General features: G+C 37.2%; 1 protein-coding gene across 3 annotated transcripts in view; it reads right to left on the bottom strand.

Moving 5' to 3' along the window:
• Positions 1–9,144: 9,144 nt before the first annotated feature.
• The window catches only part of UGGT1 (UDP-glucose glycoprotein glucosyltransferase 1), a 213,073-nt gene continuing 201,242 nt past the window's right edge, over positions 9,145–20,975 (bottom strand). For all 3 annotated transcript variants that reach the window (XM_053918537.1, XM_053918538.1, XM_024569684.3), the window contains 7 exons: positions 20,378–20,462; positions 18,936–19,118; positions 17,352–17,512; positions 16,137–16,251; positions 12,318–12,434; positions 11,776–11,944; positions 9,145–10,087 (listed from right to left, as the gene is read on the bottom strand). In XM_053918537.1, coding sequence (XP_053774512.1) covers positions 10,062–10,087; positions 11,776–11,944; positions 12,318–12,434; positions 16,137–16,251; positions 17,352–17,512; positions 18,936–19,118; positions 20,378–20,462 — 856 coding nt within the window. In that variant the 3' untranslated portion in view covers positions 9,145–10,061. The remainder of the gene's footprint in view (positions 10,088–11,775; positions 11,945–12,317; positions 12,435–16,136; positions 16,252–17,351; positions 17,513–18,935; positions 19,119–20,377; positions 20,463–20,975) is intronic.

The raw sequence follows: 20,975 nt of genomic DNA on the forward strand, positions 1-20,975 counted from the left end.
TAAAGAAATCAACAAACAACGAGTGTTGGAGAGGATGCTGAGAAAAAGGAACCCTAGAGCACTGTTGGTGGGAATGCAGACTGGTGCAGCCACTGTGGAAAACAGTATGGAATTTCCTCAGAAAACTAAAAATGGAACTGCCCTTTGACCCAGCAACTCCACTGCTGGGATTATACCCTAAGAGCCCTGAAACACCCATCCACAAGAACCTATGCACCCCAATGTTCATAGCAGCACAATTTACAATAGCCAAGGGCTGGAAGCAACCTAAGTGCCCATCAGTAAATGAGTGGATCAAAAAACTATGGTACATTCACACAATGGAATTCTACGCAGCAGAGAGAAAGAAGGCGTTCCTACCCTGTGTGACAGCATAGATGGAAGTGGAGAGCATTATGCTAACTGAAATAAGCCAGGTGGTGAAATACAAATACCATATGATCTCACCTGTAAGTAGAACCTAATCAACAAAAGAAAAAAGCAAGCAAAATATAACCAGAGACATTGAAATTAAGAACAATCTGACAATAACCAGAGGGGAGGTGGCAGCGGGTAATGGGGGGAAAGGTTTCAGGAACAACTATAAAGGACACATAGACAAAACCAAGGGGGTGTGGAATCGGGGGGGGGGAGGTGGGGATGGTTGAGGTGGGGTGGTGTGGGGGGTAAATGCAGACAACTGTACTTGAACAACAATAAAATAATTTAAAAAAGAAAAAGAAACAAGTACTTGGTTTGTGCATGCCACTCACATAAGATGTGGAGTCTCTCCATTCATGAAGCACTCCCCCTGTTGTTATAAGTGTGCAAACATGTTCCCAAGGTTCCAAAATCATTGATTCCAATTGCTCTTTCCAGCGTAGTGATTGACTTAGTGGAGTAAGTGACCCCAGATCTTTATAGTTGCCATTTTGCATGTTGCTACTCCTGCTCTGTATTTTGAAATAATCATTAGATGCACACATATTTAAGATTGTCAATGCCTTCTTAATTTATTGACTTTTATCACTATAGAATGTGCTTTTCTCTCTGGTTACACTTATTGTCTTAAAGTTCACTCTGTTTGATATTAACATAGCCACACGAGTTTTATTAGTAGTATTTATGTACTGTATTTTTGTTTTAACCTATTTATTGTGCATGTCTCATAAATTGCTTTCTAAAATACATCTGAAAATCTTAGCCTTTTATTGAATGTTTGCAACCATTAATATATGAAATTATTTTCAATTTAAAGTCCATTATTTATCCATTTGTTTACTGTTTATCTTCTGCATACTTTTTTCTTTGTTCCTCCTTTCCTGTTTCTATTGAGTTGATGGAGTTTTACTTTTTTTTATTAAAAAATTTAAGCATTCCTTTTCTCTTTATTTTTGGGGGCTATAACTGTATTTTTTTAAATGGTTGCTCTCAGGAAAACAATGCATTTCTTCAGGTCATCACAGTTTATCTTGCATTACCATCACACCAATTCACATGTAATATAGAACCTTGTAACTCCCATCCTTGGTGCAACTGACATACATTTTACTTTTACATATTATAAACCCCACAATATATGTGTAGGTTTTATTTTTGCATTACGCAATCAATAGTTACTTTAAGATAAAAGAGTATATGTACCCACATATTTACTATTTCCAGTAATCTTCATTCCTTCCTATAGATATCAATGTCTATCTGGCATTGCTTTCCTTTTAGCCTGACGAACTTTCACCATTTTTTTTTTTTTAGATTTTATTTATTTACTTCTTAGATAGAGGGAAAGGGATGGAGAAAGAGACAGAGAGAAAGATAAATGTGCACAAGATATCAATTGGTTGCCTCTTGCACGCCCCTAACTGGGGAACCTGGCTGGCAACCTAGGCATGTGCCCTGACTGGGAATCGAACCTGCGACCTTTTGGTTGGCAGACCAGTGCTCAATCCACTGAGCCACACTAGCCAGGGCAGTTTTACCATTTTTTAATGGTCCAGGTCTACATCAATGAATTCTCACAGAGTTCAGTTACTCTAAATTTTTACTTCATTTTCACTTTTGAAGAATATGTTCCCTGCATGTAGAATGTTAAGACAGCTTTTTCTTCTTTCAGCATTCTTAAAATGTTATTCTACTACCATCTGTTCTCTTTTTTCCTAATGAAACCTTGGCATTTGACTACATGTACGTTTGGCCTTCTCTATATGTATCTTGTTCTCGGGAAGTGGGTGGCATATGGTGAGGTCAGACACAGATCTAGAGAAAGAAAGCAGAAGAGTTTTACAGTTTTGTTATACTTACATTTTGATCCCACCACACAGGACCACTCAGAAAGAAGCACAAGGATTGCTCATGAGAAAATAGGCAAGGTAGAAACTGTGGGCAAGAGCCTTTCTTGTGGTTTTCCTAGGAATTAATGGGTGAGGCAGGGTAAAAGAAGGCTTAGGAGTGGCTACTTTGATCAATGCCAGTGGGCTCTGGGGCAGAAGAGCTGTCCCTGGTTGCCTTGTGTGATTAGGGCAAGTGTACGAGGTCTGTCCAGACAGTATCCAGTCATATAATATTAACAATAGAGACATTTAATTGAAGATGAAACAAGATACAAGAAACATTGTACATAGGACAATGATGCCTCAGTCGCCTTCGAAGTAGGCAGCTTGGGACCTCACACAGTTACCCTAATCACTACCAGCTGCCCCACCACATTTTCCTGAATCTCATAGATGATCTAAACTCTCTTCCCTTTCAAAGTTGATCTGAGTTTTGGGAAAAGCCAGAAGTTGCAGGGTGCCAAATCTGGGCTGTAGGGGGGATGAGTCACCTGGGTGATTTGATGTTTCACCAAAAAACTCTGCATGAGATATGATGCATGAGTGGGCATCCTATGTGGGTTTCATTGTTGTGATGAAGCTGCCAATCACCAGTTGCCCATAGCTGCAGCCTTCTGAATCATCTGAATGGTTTCCGTGGAGGAATGTTCAAGCTTAATGTAAAATCTGTTGCAGATTTGTTGCGCTACTCACTCAGTCATTTTGAATGCAATGGTCACACAGTACACATACTCACTCAATGGCATCTACTGCCTCCACTGATTAGTAAGTACAGTGAAGTTATCACTGTTCACACATGAGCATTCCAGTTCACTCTCCTTGGCTGCGAGGCTACATTGATGTCATGCAAACCATTCTCGTTATATTAACAATGGTGGGAGCTTCTCCAAACAGAACTCAGTATAGTGGCACAAAGCATGAGAATCAAATAAGTGAGGTGATTGAGGGTGTGGATTTAATCAGGTACTCAGGATAACTGGCCTGTAGCCAGGGCATCAAAGCGAGTGAAGACATAATTTTTAAGAAACCATATTACAGGATGTCATGGACTTTGTTGGATCCAAGTTGATATTTTTCATCACACTTGGAAAAATTTTGGACAGTATTTCTCCAAATACTTTTTCCTCCAAATATTGACTCCTTTGAACATATTTGTTGTGCTACTTGATACTGCCATAGTTTATTGCATCCATTTTTTAAAATTATTTTTTATTGTTGTTAAGTTACAGTTGTCCCCATTTTCCCCCATTGCTCTCCCCTGCACAATTCGACCCCTGCTCCCAAAGACAATCCCCACCCCATTGTCCTTGTCCATGGGTCCTTTGTACATGTTCCCCTTCTTTCTGCCGTTATCACACTCCCTCCTTCCCTCTGGTCACTGTCAATTTCCATGTTATTTTTTTAATCTTTTTTCCCCTTTGCCCTTCAATTTTTATCTTTTAAATTGTCTGCAAATTCACTGCTCCTTTCTTCTGCAGTGTTTAATCTTCTTTGAAGCTCACCCGTGAAGTTAGTTTTCAAAAATTTCATCTCTTTTAAATTACCCCATATATTTAGCCTCTGTATCTATCATTTCCTATAGATTCGTTAACATTTCTAATTATTTTTATTTTTTAAAAATAAGACTGCCACTTTTTGTTTTAGTGGAGATTTTTTATAAGTTTATTTAAGAAAAATTGGCAATATATGCCAACCAGCAATATACTAACTGCTCCCTTCTAATTCTTAATCAATTATTTCAACAACTTTGATTCTGTGGGTCTGTTTCTGTTGATTATTTTTTTGGTTGTGTGTCATACATTCCTACTTCTTTTTATGTCTCCTATTTCTGATTGTATGCTGAACACGGAACGACTCACTGTAGTGACTTGGATTCAGTCATTTTTTTCTCATGAAACTTATTGGGTTTTGTTTTAGTAGGCAGTTACTAGAAGATCATTTTGATTCTTTTAAAGACTTGATTTTAGGCTTTATTAGACTGGATCTATTTTAGTTTTGCCCTTAGACAAAGGGCCTAGACCTGAGTTTTGAGATATGGTTCTAATTCTAAAGTCCTTTAGGTATGGTCCTTTAGGTTTTCAACAGAAAGCCCAAAATGTTTACCAAGTCTCTCCAACTTGGTGGGACATAAGATTTCAAATTTTCCCTCCCCAGCACAGGACATCTCTGCTGAGCTTTTCCAGCCTTCCAGTTGTTGCTTTTTGGAATCCTGCCCTGTTCATCCATAATTTAGAGAGTCAGGCAGGATCTGGGGGAATAAGTAAGATACATTCAAGGCTCTGTGGCAGCCTTCTTTCTGGGATTTCCCTTCTAATTTCCAGCTGCTCAAACAGCCCCAAACTCTGACTTCGCTCTTCAGCCCAGTAAGTCTGCCACTTTTTGTTTTATTCCTGGTGGGCCATATAAGGAATAGTCACTTAATTGCAGATGTTATCCAATGTGTTTCTCTTCAAGTGCTTGAGCCTCCTCCAGCTTTTGTGGGTCTGTGGTTACTTTCCAGTGCATTTCAACAGTGTGAATAATTATTAGTAGGAGGGTTAGTCTGATATAAGGTGCTCTTGACATTACTGATTGCAAGACTGTAACCAGATGTTTAAAGGTTAAGATAAAATAAAATCCAACTTCATTTCTTTATCTGGGTGATACTTACACTAGTGTGTTCACTTTAAAAATCTATCAAGGTGCATGTTTTGTACTTGTGTCTACATTTGGTATAAATCAATAAAAAAAAGTTTATTACAAGAAATAAAACAATTTCATGTTGGCACCCAGGTAAAAACCCCTCAGGGGCTTTCTTGTGGCATGGGATCAAAACTAGACCTCCTCTTTGGGATCTCTCTCCTGGACATAACTTGGTTATATAAACTCACTTACAACTCCTTAAATGAGATATAATAGCTCTTGTTCCTTCCTCTATCCTTATCTCCCTCACCCTACATAGATAATGCCTACTTATTTTTCAGGCTTCAATTTAAACAGCCGCTCCTTATAGAAGCTTTTCCTGAACACTAAATCCCCTTCAACTACACCTTATGTGCCCTTGCTGTGTTCTCATAGCCAGAAGGTTCCCCTCCACAACCTTTACTTCTGCAAGAGCATGCATTACTCTAGCTTGCAGTGTCCTGTGAGAACCTGTCAGGAGAAACCACATCTCCAAATCTAGTCCCAGAGTAGGAGCTCAGAGATAGTGCAAAACGAACAAAGCCCATGCTATCCTTCCTGTTATGGTGCTGCTGAGGCAGCTTGCCTGCCAGACTCTGCCCAGGGCAGTTCTCCAAGACTGGGGGCCTAGGAGAGGCCTGGCTGCAACTGGACCCAGATCCATCACCACACAAGACATTCAGATAAAGGTCTCCTTCCTGTCTGGGACTGCTTCTTTTGTCAGATAAAGGGGTGGAACTTTGAGTTCTAACATTCTGCCATTCCTGAACTTAAAAGCTGAATGACCAGAAAGCTTTAGAGAAAAAAAGTTTATTGTGTTGACCAGACCTTATTTTCATTACAGTAGCAGGAAACTCATTCACAGTTCACTTTGGGTGCCAAGGGCTCTGCAGACATCTGAGCCCCAATGCTTATTTCCAAGCAAGGGCACCATCTAGACGTATGTGGCATTTAATAGAATTATAGTAAAATAGAATAGTTTTTATCAAGAGGGATTTTCTTTTTAGGTAGAATTTAGTTCTTAAATTCTAACATTTTTGTTTTTCCATGTTTACATTGTTATCACCAAGGAGAACTGGTTGGAAAACATGGTACTCGATGACTTTTTCTCAATTTGTTGACCTTAGGTTAACACTAAGGTCACTGACACTTTCTTTCTGAAGAGGAATTATGTCCATTGCTTTGGAAACCTAAATCATGACAAGTAAGGCAATGCCTTAGCTTATACCTTAATCTTTATCCTACTTAATTAAATCTTCCACATTTGGCTTTTACTGTTGCTAAGTAATTGGGAAAGACTCAAGAAATGGCCTCCAGCCTGCAAAATCATCACCAGAGAGTTTAAACTTTATGAACTACTTCTGGAGAGCATGCAGTTGTTTAAAACTGATTTTGTGGTTGGTTTTGTAAATTGTCAGCATACTGAGGGGGAGGGATCCTTTACTTAGTGCACTGTCTCACTGCCATCCCAAAGTGCACTTTCTATACCAGATCAAGAGATCAAAGACCAAATAATAAAAGAGAAACTGGTATCCTGCAGAGATACTTTGAAATATCAATGATGACTCCAGTTAATGAGTCTAATTGTCTTGAATTCAATCACATAATTACCAAAGTCCCGATGAAGATATCTCCTCACAACATCAAAACAGGGGAAACATGAATTTAAATTAAAAGTGTTATCCCACCAAACTAGACACATGGCAGCTATATTTAAGTTGATTAACTCTAACTATCCCCCAAATTTTCCCCTTTATAAAATCAAATATTTTTAAAACTAATTATAAAAATGACACAATGACATATAAATTTAAATAACTTGTACAATGCACTCTCCATTTGTGTTACCAAGGAAGTTTCCACTAGGTGGCTTTACCAAAACATTTATATTTCCCTGAAATCTGATACCATACTACTAACAGTTTATTCTGAAAAATGGACTAGATAGTCCCCTGTTACTCTTTAGTTGAATTATTTTTATTAATCATTCATGGAAATATTAGAAAAGGACTATTTTCAAGTCCTTATAGGGGACATGTTGGGGAAAAGGAATCATTTTATACTCCTTGTTATGAGGGTGGTATCTGACCAATTCCAAATTATGATATCAGTAAAGTCGAACTCCCAGCTACATGATACTGGGATCTCCTTCTCTTCTATCACTGGGCCTAGTCTCTTCCAAAAACTACACTGCCATCCCTAGCTTTCAGCCCTCCACCCAGGGACGTAGTCCCTGAAACCAGATTAAAGTTGTTCATCCAGGCAAAGGTTTAACAAGGTTCAAAATATGAGGAATTAAAGGACGGCAGAGTAAATTAAGCTCTATCCTTGGAAACTATTTCTTAGTATATAAAAAAATCTTTGTTTCTTCCAAGAACTGAGTTCACATAACACATAGGCTTACCACCATGCATGCACACTCAGTGGGTAGGCAAACATCTGTCTCCATTTGAAATGCCATTTTGACAGATTCAACACTTTATCAATCTTATGGAAAATAAACATGCTATCATTCTCAGTGTGTCAGTGTGTCAGTATTGAGTACAATTTTAAAACACACCATAGGAATGCCCCCACAACCCTAGCAGCAGGCTGTGTGCATGGGTTTTGATCTCAAACAAATACCACTGTTCATGGAACATAAAAAGTCACACTGTTCCATGGGTATTCTGGCATGTCACATTATTTTATATCATTCTGACACTGATTCAGAAAGAAAATTTTCTATTATGGCATAATGAGAGAGGAGAAAAACCATTACATCCAAATGGTGGTTTAAAACAATGCATTGTGATCAATTTCCAGAAGCTTGGATATTTCAATGTAATCAATCCTTGCATTTTGGAAAAAAAGTCTCTTCTACCTGTCTTTTCAGTCACAATTTGCTTTCACACAGTAGAGTCAACAGGCAAAGCTGATCAAAACCAAATTTTAGTGGTAACATCATTTCCTAGGGAGTAATTTTGAAAGATGTTTATGCCACATGAATCAAGAATTACTGGCAAGAGAAGGAGGACCCTAGGCCATTTCAGAAGCACACTGGGTCTTACATATTTAGATTAAACTATTAATAAGACCGCATTTGGGGTGGTTACAGATTAGGGCAATGGAGACACACATACCACACAGAGAACAGATTTCACATTGTACCTTACACGAAATATGCATAAGAGTCCTGGCAGAAAGACATAGAGAAAGGTGGTCTGGCTCATGTCTCAAGCGAACCAACATTTAAAAAGTGACTTTGGTATTTTCTGCTCAATCTCCCAGAAAATAAACTGGAAAAATGCACAATTCTGCCCATGGTTGTAGACAGAAATGGCAGCAGCAGAAGCCTTAGAAAACTTAAATAACTCAAAGATGAAGCCGCATAAACGTTTTTACTGTCATTTACTGTCAGTGAGGAGCTGGGCAGCAGGAACTCATGCAACAGCCTTTGTCAATAGCAATTATTTTAAGGGACTTTTTCAGTTGTGGATCAATTTATCTAATAATGTTCTGAGCTCTCTAATCAATTTTTAATGGAATTATGAAAGCAAAATCAAAAGCTCCATCAGAGTGCCTGAGAAACTCCTAAGCTAATTTTTGCATGTGAATATAGAAAAAATACATTACTTGAAATATGTCATAAGACTGATTTTTTTAAGAAGACTGCAAATCAATGTTACCTGGTTTAGAAGAGTGAGGATTTAGCTGTCCATTTGCACCCGTCCTATTTTTACAAAGCAGGCAAACATGAGAGTTCAGTTTGGGTCCTGCTGCTGCCTCTGGGAAGGTGAGTGGAGGACCTGGGACTTCGCACCCCAAAGGCCAGCCACACACCAGAATGCTCCTCATGGGAGCCTCCCAGCATTGCCCGTTCACCAGGAAACAATGCTCCAGAAGGCCATTCTGGGTAGAAACATAGAAAGCCATGCCTAAGGACTAATGTGACTTCAAGATGTAACTGTGTAGAGTCAGGATTGGTGGAGTGCTGAATTTCTGCAAGCCAAAGGTCAACCACAGCTTGAAGCTAAAAGAAATATGGAACAGTGTAAAAACCACATGAATTACATTGTTCAAACCCCTGCTTCTCTCAGAACTCGGAGTCTTTTGTAGAGAAAAGTCAAAGCCAACTTCCTTATGTCTGAGAGAGAAAAATCCTTGGAGGAGGAAAGGTAGCCCTGAGGCTCCATGATATGTCACTAGGTTTATTATGGCTATATCCAGTAAAGAAATCAATAACGACAGTTCTTTAGAAAGTGGAAAGAAAAAGCAAATACTTTAACAAATAGAAAAATTTACAAAATAATTACCTAAAATATTCAGTGAAGTTGGGTGGGGAGTTAGAATAATGTTTTCATTTCAAATTAGTCACAATGGTGCTGATGGTTAATAAGAAGGAACAGCAAACTTCCAGTTTTCCTCATCTTCCCTGCAACAACCCAGAGCCCTCCTGCTCCTGATATTTCCCATACCCTCTCCCTAACCCACCCTCATCCTGCCCATAATTTACTTATCCTGAGCCAACCCTAAAGACACAAACTGACGGCTGGGTCTCAGTTCAACAGTGAACTAATGTAAGGGGAAGAATGCAGGAAGGGCACAGGAACGCACTGGCGTAAACCTCAAGGTGTGTAGACGCTGAACAAAGCTCCTGCCAGCCCAACTCAAAGTGGCACCTGCACACAATGCACACTGCAGACTGACTCTGCTGCCAGTCAGTGGAGGCGAGGAAGAATGTGGTGGCTCTGGCTGGTTGGTTCCCATGACAGTGTGCTACACAGTGTGCTCTTGGGTGGGGGTACACAGGACTTGTTTTGCTCCCACTGCCTTTGCCGTTTTCCCTTTGGGTTAGAAGACTGCTCTTTACAGTGTCCCCAAAGATCAGCCACTCACTGTGCTCCGACGTACAAATCCAAGAAAGCCTCAAAGACCCGCACGCAGCCCTCCAATGTGCAGGAGTCGAAAGTCAAATGCTCAGCATCAAAAGGATCTGGGCACACGTGCCCAGCCAATTCATCAGCAGTTGTATAGACAGATCAGAAAAAACTAGCTTTTAATATAAAAGGTGTTTTTCAAATGGTGCAATTTCCTATCCTTGTGTGGAGATCATAATTCTTCATGTCTCTGAGGTCCTATAGAAAAAGAGAATAATTGAAGAGAAAGTGGGCTGTCCTCAAGTTATAAAAACATAGACTGGGCATTTTCTAGTAAAGTAACCTATTATTTGTGCCCATATTGGCATTTTATCTCTCTTTTAAAATTTTTACAAGCTTTGGTTTGGTCTGCTTTAAAGCAAAAATAAAATAAAGAAGATATTTTTATTTATACGTGGAAATTACCTACACATCCCTACTTAATGTGAACTGTTTGCAAAGTACAGTACTCATTTCCAGTAAAATGTACATTTTTAGTCAGGATTCTTCTTTTTCTTAATTTAATAGCATATAAACATATTCCTATGTAGTTCACTCACCATTCTCTATGCTTTTATGTTTAAATTGCTTCCAACACTTTTGGTTTGTAAGTATTAGTAAAATAAACATTTCTTCATGTATATAACTTTTTTTCATTTGTTGAGTTAAGGTAAATTTTTGAGAGAAATTTTTGAGGTATAAACATTTTAACTGTGCCTGATGACTGATTTACAGCTTTTTAACAAGGACTGCTATAATACACAGGAAGGCCCAGGGAGTTTTACCACCATCTCCCCAACAACGGCCTCATCAATATGAATATTTTCCTTTGTAGTGCATATTAATGATGAACTACTTTAATCTCATTACTATATCCTCAAATTCATTTATTAATTATGTTTTCCTCTTATTTGAACAGTATGTCTACATTCTTCACTCAGCTATGAAAATTCTTGAGGTTTTACTAATGAATTTAAACTAATAATTTTTATGGTAAATATCCAAACTTTTAGCTGTGATATTTAATATCATGATAGAGTCTTCAGGATATATAAGTGAATCACTCAAGAGCCATGTTCTGTGATTGCTTTTTTAAAATTAGTTTTGAGCTGAATAAATGTTAAATAGAGTTCCGCTTATTAATATAAAAGGTCACTTTTGTATTCTACTGATCTTTCTCCAAATGGCTACCATTAAAGATATAGCCATAGTAGTAAAAGCACTATATGCAGACATAGTCCTCTCTATTCTTAGCCTAAATTAAATACAAACACATTTGTCAATCCTGAATGTGTTCATTTACTAGTGTCTGGACATATTTAATGAAAAACTAAGGAATCTGGCAAGAGATCCCAATAAAATGTCATGCTTAGTTTTTATTTATGTACCACAAAACTCATGAACCTAAAATAACAATCACAATGAAAGCACCCTTTCTCAAAAAAAAAAAAAAAGGAAACAAAAGAAAAGGGCAGCGCCATGGCTAGTTGCTCAGTGATTGAGAGAGAGCCTACAAACCAAGGGGTCGCTGGTTCGATTTCTAATCGGGGCACATGCCTGGGTTGCGAGCCAGGCCCCCAGTAGGGGGCGTGTGAGAGGCAACCACACATTGATGTTTCTCTCCCTCTCTTTCTCCCTCCTTTCCCCTCTCTAAAAATATATAAATAAAATCTTTAAAAATATTAAAAATTAAAAAAAAGAAAAGAGCAGCAACTACATTAGCAAATACTATTGTTTATAGGCCAAACTAAAAAAGGAAAGTGAAAAATATACACTGGATAAAGTCAGGAGGGAAAATTATTAAGTGATTCTTCTTTTCCTTTTATTCATTATTATGTCATTTTTACAACAAACAGAAATCAGTACTGCAAAGAAGTACTTAACTCAAAGCAAAAATTTGTCCTCACCTTCTTGGCGTGGCTCTTTTGTCATCTTCTCCTTGTACAGTATTCCTGCTTCTTTCTCCCTCTGAAAGCGAATCTGTAGTTGCTTGATCTCTTGATCGTAGTCCTGCCACTCTGGAACAATGCGAACAGCTGCTTCTAGCTTGGGCTCTTTAGTCATGGGATTATTACACTGTGAAAACCAAAATGGCATACTTCAGCTGAGTTGAAGAAAGGGTACATTATATGGAATTCAAAGGTGTTTCTGTTTCAAGTCCTAACTGGACAAAAAGAATACCATCTATTTTTGGTTGAGGAACCAAAAGATAGATTAGCAGAAGCAAAAGTAGTACTTCCGCTGACTGTAAATAGTGAACACAGCCCCATCAGACACTAGAGGACTGGCTTTCTGCTGCAAGCACAGAGAGATATCTGCTTACTGTAAGATGTTCTATAGTCCCTAGGCTATACAATTGCAGAGAAAGACTACACAAGAATCTGTGTATAATAATTATCTAGTGACACACCCGCCTGGAATAAGACAACAAGAAGCTCAGACAGCTCACCAAATCAATCGTTTTTGCCCTTTTCTTAGAGGCGTCATCACACCACGTTTCACACCAAAGCCATTCTTGAGGGAGTGATTTAATTGGCACCTGATGGATCATGTTATTGGGCAAATCCTATTTGGTAAAAGTAAATACATAGATAAATAAATGCATAGTAAATTAGTGATGTTAGCTGTTCATAACATAACATGTGCCAGTTACAAATTTTTAGAAATGTAAAAGTCCTTACCAAAAACCGTAGAGAAGCTACAATATTTTGGTTTTTTGAAAACCACAAAGTTTAGAGGACCCATAAAACATCTACCCATAATAAGCACCTGAAAATCTTCAACTTAACACTCTCAAATAGCCTGTACCTAGACTGTCCACCATGAGGGCAATTCTAAAAGAAAAATACTACTGCCTTTTAAAGTCAACTAAAAATAGACTTTGGTTCTTATATTTCAGTTTTGCTTTTTAAAAGAAACTCTGAATTCATCTTGTCCACTGAGGCCTGATCCCAAATGGATGAAGCCTGCATGTTTTCTAGCCAACTGTCCTCTATGCTTTGAAGCTTTTTTCTCAGGAAAACTTTTGAGTTTGACACAATAGAATGTTTCATTGTCCTAAAACACAGCAATATGAGCCAGCAATTCCACTTCTGGGTATGTACACAAAAGAACTGAAAGTAGGGACACAGAAAGACACTTGTACACCAGTGTTCACAGAGGCGTTATTCACAATAGTCAAAAGATGGAAATAAACCAAATGTCCATCAACAAATGAATGGGTAAACAAAATATGGTATATACATACAATGAAATATTATTCAGTCTTAACAGGAAGAAAATTCTGATACATGCTACAACATGAATGAACCTTGAAAACATGTTAAGTGAAATAAACCAGACACAAAAAGAAAAATATTGTATGATTCCAAAAGTACTTAGAACAGGCAAATTCATATAGACAGAAAATAGAATAGAGGTTACCAGGGCCTGGAGGAGGAGGAAAGGGGTGGTGCACAGTTTCTGTTTGGAATACTAAAAAGTTCTGGAGATGGACAGTTACACATTATGAATGTACTTAATGCCACTGAACTATACAATTAAATGGTAAATTTTATGTTACATATATTTTACCACAATTAAATTTGTTATTAATGAACTCACACTATGGGAAATTAAAGGATATTCTTCAGGCAGATAGAAAATGACTCTTTACCGAAGCCCACAAATACAGGGAAGAATGCATCTAATCAAAAGGGTAACTATATGAGTAAATCTAAATCTAAAGAGATACTGATTGTACTAAACAAGAATAATAACTTCTTCTGAGGTTTATAATATAGATCTAAACAGATCTATATTTAGATCTATACAGATCTAAAATACAAGGCAACAAGGCATTTAGGTTGGGACAAATGGGCAAGTTAACGAGTTCTCAGGCAGTGCTACTCAAAATATGGTATGCAAACTTGCAGCAAGGAGCTTGAGAGGAATGAAGGTTCTTGGGCCCAACAATTTATTTACTGAATCATCCTGTGCAAATGGGGCCCAGATATTAATGCCTTGATAAGTTCTCCAGGTGATTCTTTTATGTATGCCAAAATTTGAGAAGTGTTCTTCTGATGGTTTTACACTATGTGGTAGGTGGATAAAATATACCAATTAATATTAGCCTTTGCAAAGTCATAAATGCATACTATAATTGTGAGAATAATCATTAAAAAGAACTGTAAAAAAAGAGCAAAGTCCCCTTATCAGGCCTTTGACATTTTTCACTGGCATGTCTTCATCTGAGGACAGATAAAAATGTCACAGTAAAAAAGTATATAGCTTAAGCTAATTGAGAGAAATGAAATTATAAAAACTCAATCTCAAAAAAAAAACTAAGGAGAAAAAAACTATAGAACATGTGTAATAAGTAGGATTAATACAGAAAAGCCAAACTTAGGGAAATTACATTAACTATAAATTAGCTAAATGTTCAAATTAAATGACTGTCACACCCAATAAAAAAACAAACAGATACAAGGCATTCATAAGAAACAGAACCAAAACATAAGGATAGAGAAACAAATCAACAAACAAGTGTTAAAGAGGATGCTGAGAAAAGGGAACCCTAGTGCACTGTTCGTAGGAATGCAGACTGGTGAGGCCACTGTGGAAAACAGTATGGAATTGCCTCAGAAAACTAAAAATGGAACTGCCTTTTGACCCAGCAATTCCACTGCTGGGATTATACCCTAAGAGCCCTGAAACACCCATCCACAAGAACCTATGCACCCCAATGTTCACAGCAGCACAATTTACAATAACCAAGTAGTGGAAGCAACCTAAGTGCCCATCGGTAAATGAGTGGATCCAAAAACTATGGTACATTCACACAATGGAATTCTACGCAGCAGAGAGAAAGAAGGAGCTCTTACCCTTTGTGACAGCATGGATGCAAGTGAAGAGCATTATGCTAAGTGAAATAAACCAGGTGGTGAGGAACAAATACCATATGATCTCACCTTGAACTGGAACATAATCAACAAAAGAAAAAAGCAAACAAAATATAACAAGAGACATTGAAATTAAGAACAATCTAACAATAGCCAGAAGGAAGGGAGGAGCAGAAAGTGGGAAGAAGGGTTTTCAGTAACTACTATAAAGGACTCGTGGACAAAAGCAAGGCGGAGGGTGGAAGCAAGGGAAGGAGGTGGTTTTGGCTGGGGTGGCGGGGAGTGATGGGGGGAAAATGCAGACAACTGTAATTGAACAACAATAAAGTAATTTTAAAAAAAGATTGAAAATAGAACGATTTAAACATATATAATGTAACACTAACCGAAAGGAAAGGTAATGTAGCTGCACTAATATTAGAAGAAGAACACTCTAAGGCCCAAAAAGGAAAAAAAAAAAGGTATAACCAGAGATAATAAAAGGTTAATTTGTCAGAAATACTCATTTAACTTCTAAGTTTCTAGCCACTCAATAACATGGTCTTAAAACACATAAAACAAAATTTGACAAAACCAAAAACAAGATTTTACAGTAATTAAATTTAACACAATTATCTTAGTAACGAATAGAAAAGAGACAAAAAACACATAACATATTGCCAAACATAAATGAACACATATAGAAAAATATTACACCTAACAAGTACAGAATATAAAGCCAGATGAAATGTTTACCAAAACTGACCATATGTGAGTCAAAAAGCAAATCTCAAAAATCTTCAATGCCTGAAATCACACAGAATTCATTCTCAGATAATAGAATGTGATAGAAATTAGTAACAAAAACATAAATGGAGGCCCTCTCCATTTCAGCATTTTGTCAGAGTTTCCGCACCGGAAGAGGAGTTCCTGCTGATTTCTGTGGGGGCAGCATCCGGATGGTGAGCTGTTCACAGGATCCTGCCTGGTAGCCCACCACACAGGATGTGCACTCACTCTCTGAGCAGTACGGGAAGGGGCTGGGATGGAGCTGGAATGGGGCCTCATTAAGAGGCTTTGTGCAGAGGCCAAGAAGGCAGGGGATGACACCATCCGCACCTGCACCGCTACCACTCAGATGGGGGGAAACATCACTGAGAAGCCAGCATGGCTCAGAGCAAAGTCCCATTATCAGGCCTTTGACATTTGTCACTGGCATGTCTTCATCTGAGGACAGATAAAAATGTCACACATACAAATACAAAATTCTTTCTGATAAAGAAACATAACACTGTCCCAACAGAGGAATGAACAGAGAAGAATATAACACATCATTTTCTGACACAACATGGTATAACCATCGCTGAAAGTGTTAACCAAAAAAAAATAAAATAAAAATAGGTGCTTACTTGATCAAGATTTGAAAGGCTGTTAGGATCCTGACTTAGACCTTGGTATTGTCCTCTGAGTCTGTCACCAGCAGCTATCTTCCTAAACTTCTTCAGATCAACAACATACAGTGCACTGGATAGAGAAGATCCATCTGTTATAACCATGGTTTACAGCATAAAAAGGAAGAGCACTTTATAATGGAACAGGTTACTAGGCAAACATTCTGGCTTTTCTTTGAAAAAGTGAGCCTAGGTCTGATGGTGGACCTCAGGGTCAGTATTATGCTACTTCCTGAAATGACTAAGAAAATTACTACAAAACCCATATTCTGCCACTACAAGCTCGGTTTGTCACTCTTCCTTATTTAATTGCCTTCCAAAAGAAATAATATAATTTCTGACAAAAGACTTCTAGCCAATGTCAACAGATTGGGTATTAAAAGCTATAGTAATTACTAAATAACCATTAGTCAAAAATATCCTGATAATGTTTTAAATGTTACAGGGGAAAAAGACAAGTGTTATTTTTTAGACCAAAAACATGAAGTTTAATACCGATATCACCATATGCCGATGTTTATGTCTGTATATGTTGCTTCCTACAGGTCTCCAACCCTACAAATCTACCAAATCACACTTTGCCCGGAGAGGATCATATAGTATTCATTAGAAACGTATTAAACACATACATTTGGTTTGACATAGAAGTTAAACTTCTGGAAATTTATCCTACAGGTATACTGAAATATACAAGATAATGTATTTAATTATTCAGTGCAACAATGTATGTCAGAGCAAAAGACCGTAAATATAATAACACTACTGGAATAATATGTAGATGTAAAAAGGCATAAGGTCTCTCTGTACATATAATAAGATTTACTAGAGACATTAAGTTTAAAAAACCAAGGAATAAAACTATAAGTAGGATGGCATATTTTATGTAAAAAAGAATTCATATTTTGTGCAAAAAGGAAGTCATAGTTGTTTATGTAGGAATTAAAAACACTCTGTGGGACATACAGTAAATTAGCAGAGGAAGTTATCTGTTGTGGAACGAAAACAAGGTGGAAGAGAGACAAGATTTGAGATTTTTTTTCACTGTGTAGTTTTTATGATTTTTTTATTTATGAACTGTATTAATGTATTACCTATTTGTTTTAAATATACAATATTAATTTAAAGAAAAGAAAATTTTAAAAAACAGTGTTAGGAGCAGTTTCTTTTCAGTACCTGATATGGTACTTCCGCCCAGCTAAGTGACTGGCCCAGTACCCTGATTTCCAGAACCTGTAGCCATCCATTTCTTTTCGGCTATCACAGAAAGGAGTATAACCATAAGGGGCACCATCCAAATTGAAATCTCTTAACTCTTTCAGATCTGTTCGTACGATCTGGAGAAAAGATCATAAGTCATTTGTTAAACAACCACGCAGATAGCAGTTTCCTGAAAAATAGAGAGTACCTCACTGAAGGAATCCTGGAGGGCAGCAAGGTATTTAATGGCACAGGCTCCAGAAGGAGACCCAGTCTGAACCTGAATTCCTCCACTGATTAGCTGACTGCCCTCACTAACAGGTAAGACACTTAGCTTCGTGCTTGGCACACAGTAGTCTTAAATAGTCAAAAAGAGTAGAAATAAATTTATATCGCTTAGCCTCTCCGTGACCCAGTTTCCTCATCTATAAAATGGGGATCTCACAGGGCTGTTGGGAGGTTTATGTGAGTTAATACATGGACATATGTGAAACAATGCCCATTTTAGTTTGTATGTGAAATTAATTAAGAGAAAAAACTGCATACATGATATTGGGTTGGCCAAAAAGTCTGTTTAGATTTTTCTGTAAAATAAAAGACACATTTTTCACTTACACCAATAATTTTATTTACTTGGATATTTTTAGTATGTTGGCTATCTCCTATGTAGTATAACATTGAATGTCCTCAATTAATGCTTCAATTTGATAGCTATCAACTTCAACTGGTCTACCTGACTGTGGAGCACTGTCCAGGGAGAAATCTCTAGCACGAAACTTCGCAAACCAATTTTGACATGTTGGATCAATCACAGCACCTTCTCCATATACTGCACAAGTCATTTTTTGCATTTCAGTTGCATTTTTACCTTTCTTGAAAAAATAAAGCATAATAAGACAAAAATGTTGCTTATTTTCTTCCATCTTCAATATTAAAATGGCTACACAAAAATCACCGATTTTGATGTTCTTTTTGTATTTATTTCTATTTTTAAACGATTTTATTTATTTATTTTTAAAGAGAGGGGAAGGGAGGGAGAAAGAGAGGAAGAGAAACATCAATGTGTGGTTGCCACTCCCATGCCCCCTACTGGGGACCTGGCTCACAACCCAAGCATGTGCCCTAACTGGGAATTGGACCAGCGACCCTTTGGTTCCCAGGCTGGCACTCAATCCACTGAGCCACACCAGCCAGGGCTGATGTTCTTTTTTTTAAATGCACAGTTATATGACAGCTGTCACAATACAATCTAACGAAATTGTTCTGAATGAACTAAGTGTTACTAGAGCCATCTTGCAGGGAAAAAACCACATGAACTTTCTGGCCAACCCAATATAATGACAACTATGTAAAGAAACAGAGAAGAAAATACAAAAAGGAGATACATCAAATGCAAATTTTAAAGGTGATCACATCTGGATGATACCTTTCCATAGATTCTAAATAATGTAAAATAAGCATGTATTTTTCCATAGCTGGAAAAATAAAATCATTCAAAAAGGAAAAAAAAGTCTAATGCCTTCAATACAAACCGTTTAAATGTAGCCTTTAAAAGCTTACCTGATCAGCATCTACAAACAAGAATTTGTCAACAACCAGTGGGAAGAGCACATCCAGGAAAAGGATCTTGTAACCCCAGATGATGCGTTGTTTTTCAGTCTGTTGATGAAGCCACCGGGGCCATTTGTACTGAACAAGCTCATACTGGAAATTGTATTTGTTTGCCATGTAAGGTATAAACTCCTATTTTTAGATGCAGGGAACAACAAACAATCATTTACTTTGCAAAGAAAATGGACTTCATAATCATAAGACAACTATCATGATTATGGCACAAGTAAAACATATTTACCATAACAATGGTCTAATAAAATTTGACCATTGACTCACTTGTGACTACATAAAAAGGAACATATAAACTTTTGCCAAATCCTCATTTCTTTATGACTTCTGAGTACTACATGAAATGGCAGAAATCTTTTTTTTCCTCTAAATTTTTTTTTCTTTTCTTATTTTCTTTTTTTTTAAATATTTTTTTTCTTTTATAAACCCTTGTGTCGAGGGGGCTGACTTTCAGTAGATCGCAGTGAGGGAGCTGCTCTGCTAAGTATAAAACCCTGACCCGGAAGCAGGTCCTCTATGAATAGTTTAACGCCAGGTTCCCTACATGTGGTGCATGACGGACGAGCGGGCGGCCTCCTTTCCAGCAGCAGCAATCTTTAAGTAAAGGATTTTAGGTAACTAATTTTCATTTGTGTATGTGCATTTAAGAGAAATAAACTTCATTTGTCTAAACTTGATCAGTAAAACATTTTGAGCTTGATTTTTAAGCCTATCTCTCAGCCAGGTCTAACCCAAGGGATGATAGGGCAAACCCAAACTGAACATATGTATTGCCATTAAGTCTTTGCTATTCTAAATACAAGTACCTTCAGGGGACCAGATGTGAATTAGTTATATAGAAGAGAAATTACTGAGTACATTAAAAGTTGTTTAGTAAATTCTACAGAGTAATAACGATAAAAAAAGATGCAAATAAATCAATTTAGGTGACAAATACTAACATATAAATAAAGCAGAAAACTTTCCAAGTATGTTTTTGTTTTATACAGATGAAGGATTACTTCTATGGATCACTGGGTAGTTGCTCATGATAGAACTAATCATCTTTCTTAGTGAAAACCAGCATCACATTTTCTAATTAAACTAGGACATGCATGCCCAGAAGAAAAGAATGTTATTTCATCAAAGCAAACAATACGGACTCTCCTCCTACTCTTCAAATAGGACATAATTTTGTGTTCAGTTTTATAGTAACTATTCCCCCCAAAATGGATCAGTATGGAAGAGTAATCAACATAGAAATATACAACTGAATTAGCATAATTTAATAAAGGGAAAATTTAAAAATTATACAGATAACACGGAAGTAGTAAAAAGTACATTCTACAGCACATATGTCCTTAATCTAAGAATGTTTTCCTTTTCCCTAAGGAACAAACCTTAAATGTGGGGGACAAATAATTCTTCAGAAACCAAAATTTCACAGGAGTCTTGGTATTCTTCAGTACTGATAACATCATTATGCTGTCAAAGAAAAGCAAATAATATGAATAATCTCCCAATACATTTTTATTTCAACAAAATCAAGCAGTCAATTACAAGATCACTAAATGTTCTTTAAGGCAGAGCTAACTGATGGCTTAATTGGGGCAAGGGAGACCCTCAGTAATGGAAAATTGCACTTATTCCTTCTTGTAAATATATCACTGAATGAGAAAGGAGTATTTCTCACATACAAAAATATACCTAACTGATAAGGCAAATGTTTTAATTATGTTACATCTTCAAATACTGTTTCATGAACTGATATTAATTATGATACAAATTAATAACGGAGGTTGTGGTTTACTGCCTACATCACTGTAACAAGAAAGTCTGTAAAGCCATAGCAGCTTTGTGGAACTGGCCTGCCTCCCACAGCCTGTACTGGAGACCTCTGCCAAGGAGAAAGTAAAGAAATGGCAAATGGTTAGTTTCAGGAGTCCCTATTTTGAAAACAAACAAAAACGCTTTTTGAGTAAAGGAATTTAATTCATT

This window comes from Desmodus rotundus, chromosome 2 (assembly GCF_022682495.2).
Source record: "Desmodus rotundus isolate HL8 chromosome 2, HLdesRot8A.1, whole genome shotgun sequence".
Taxonomy (NCBI): Eukaryota; Metazoa; Chordata; class Mammalia; order Chiroptera; family Phyllostomidae; genus Desmodus; species Desmodus rotundus.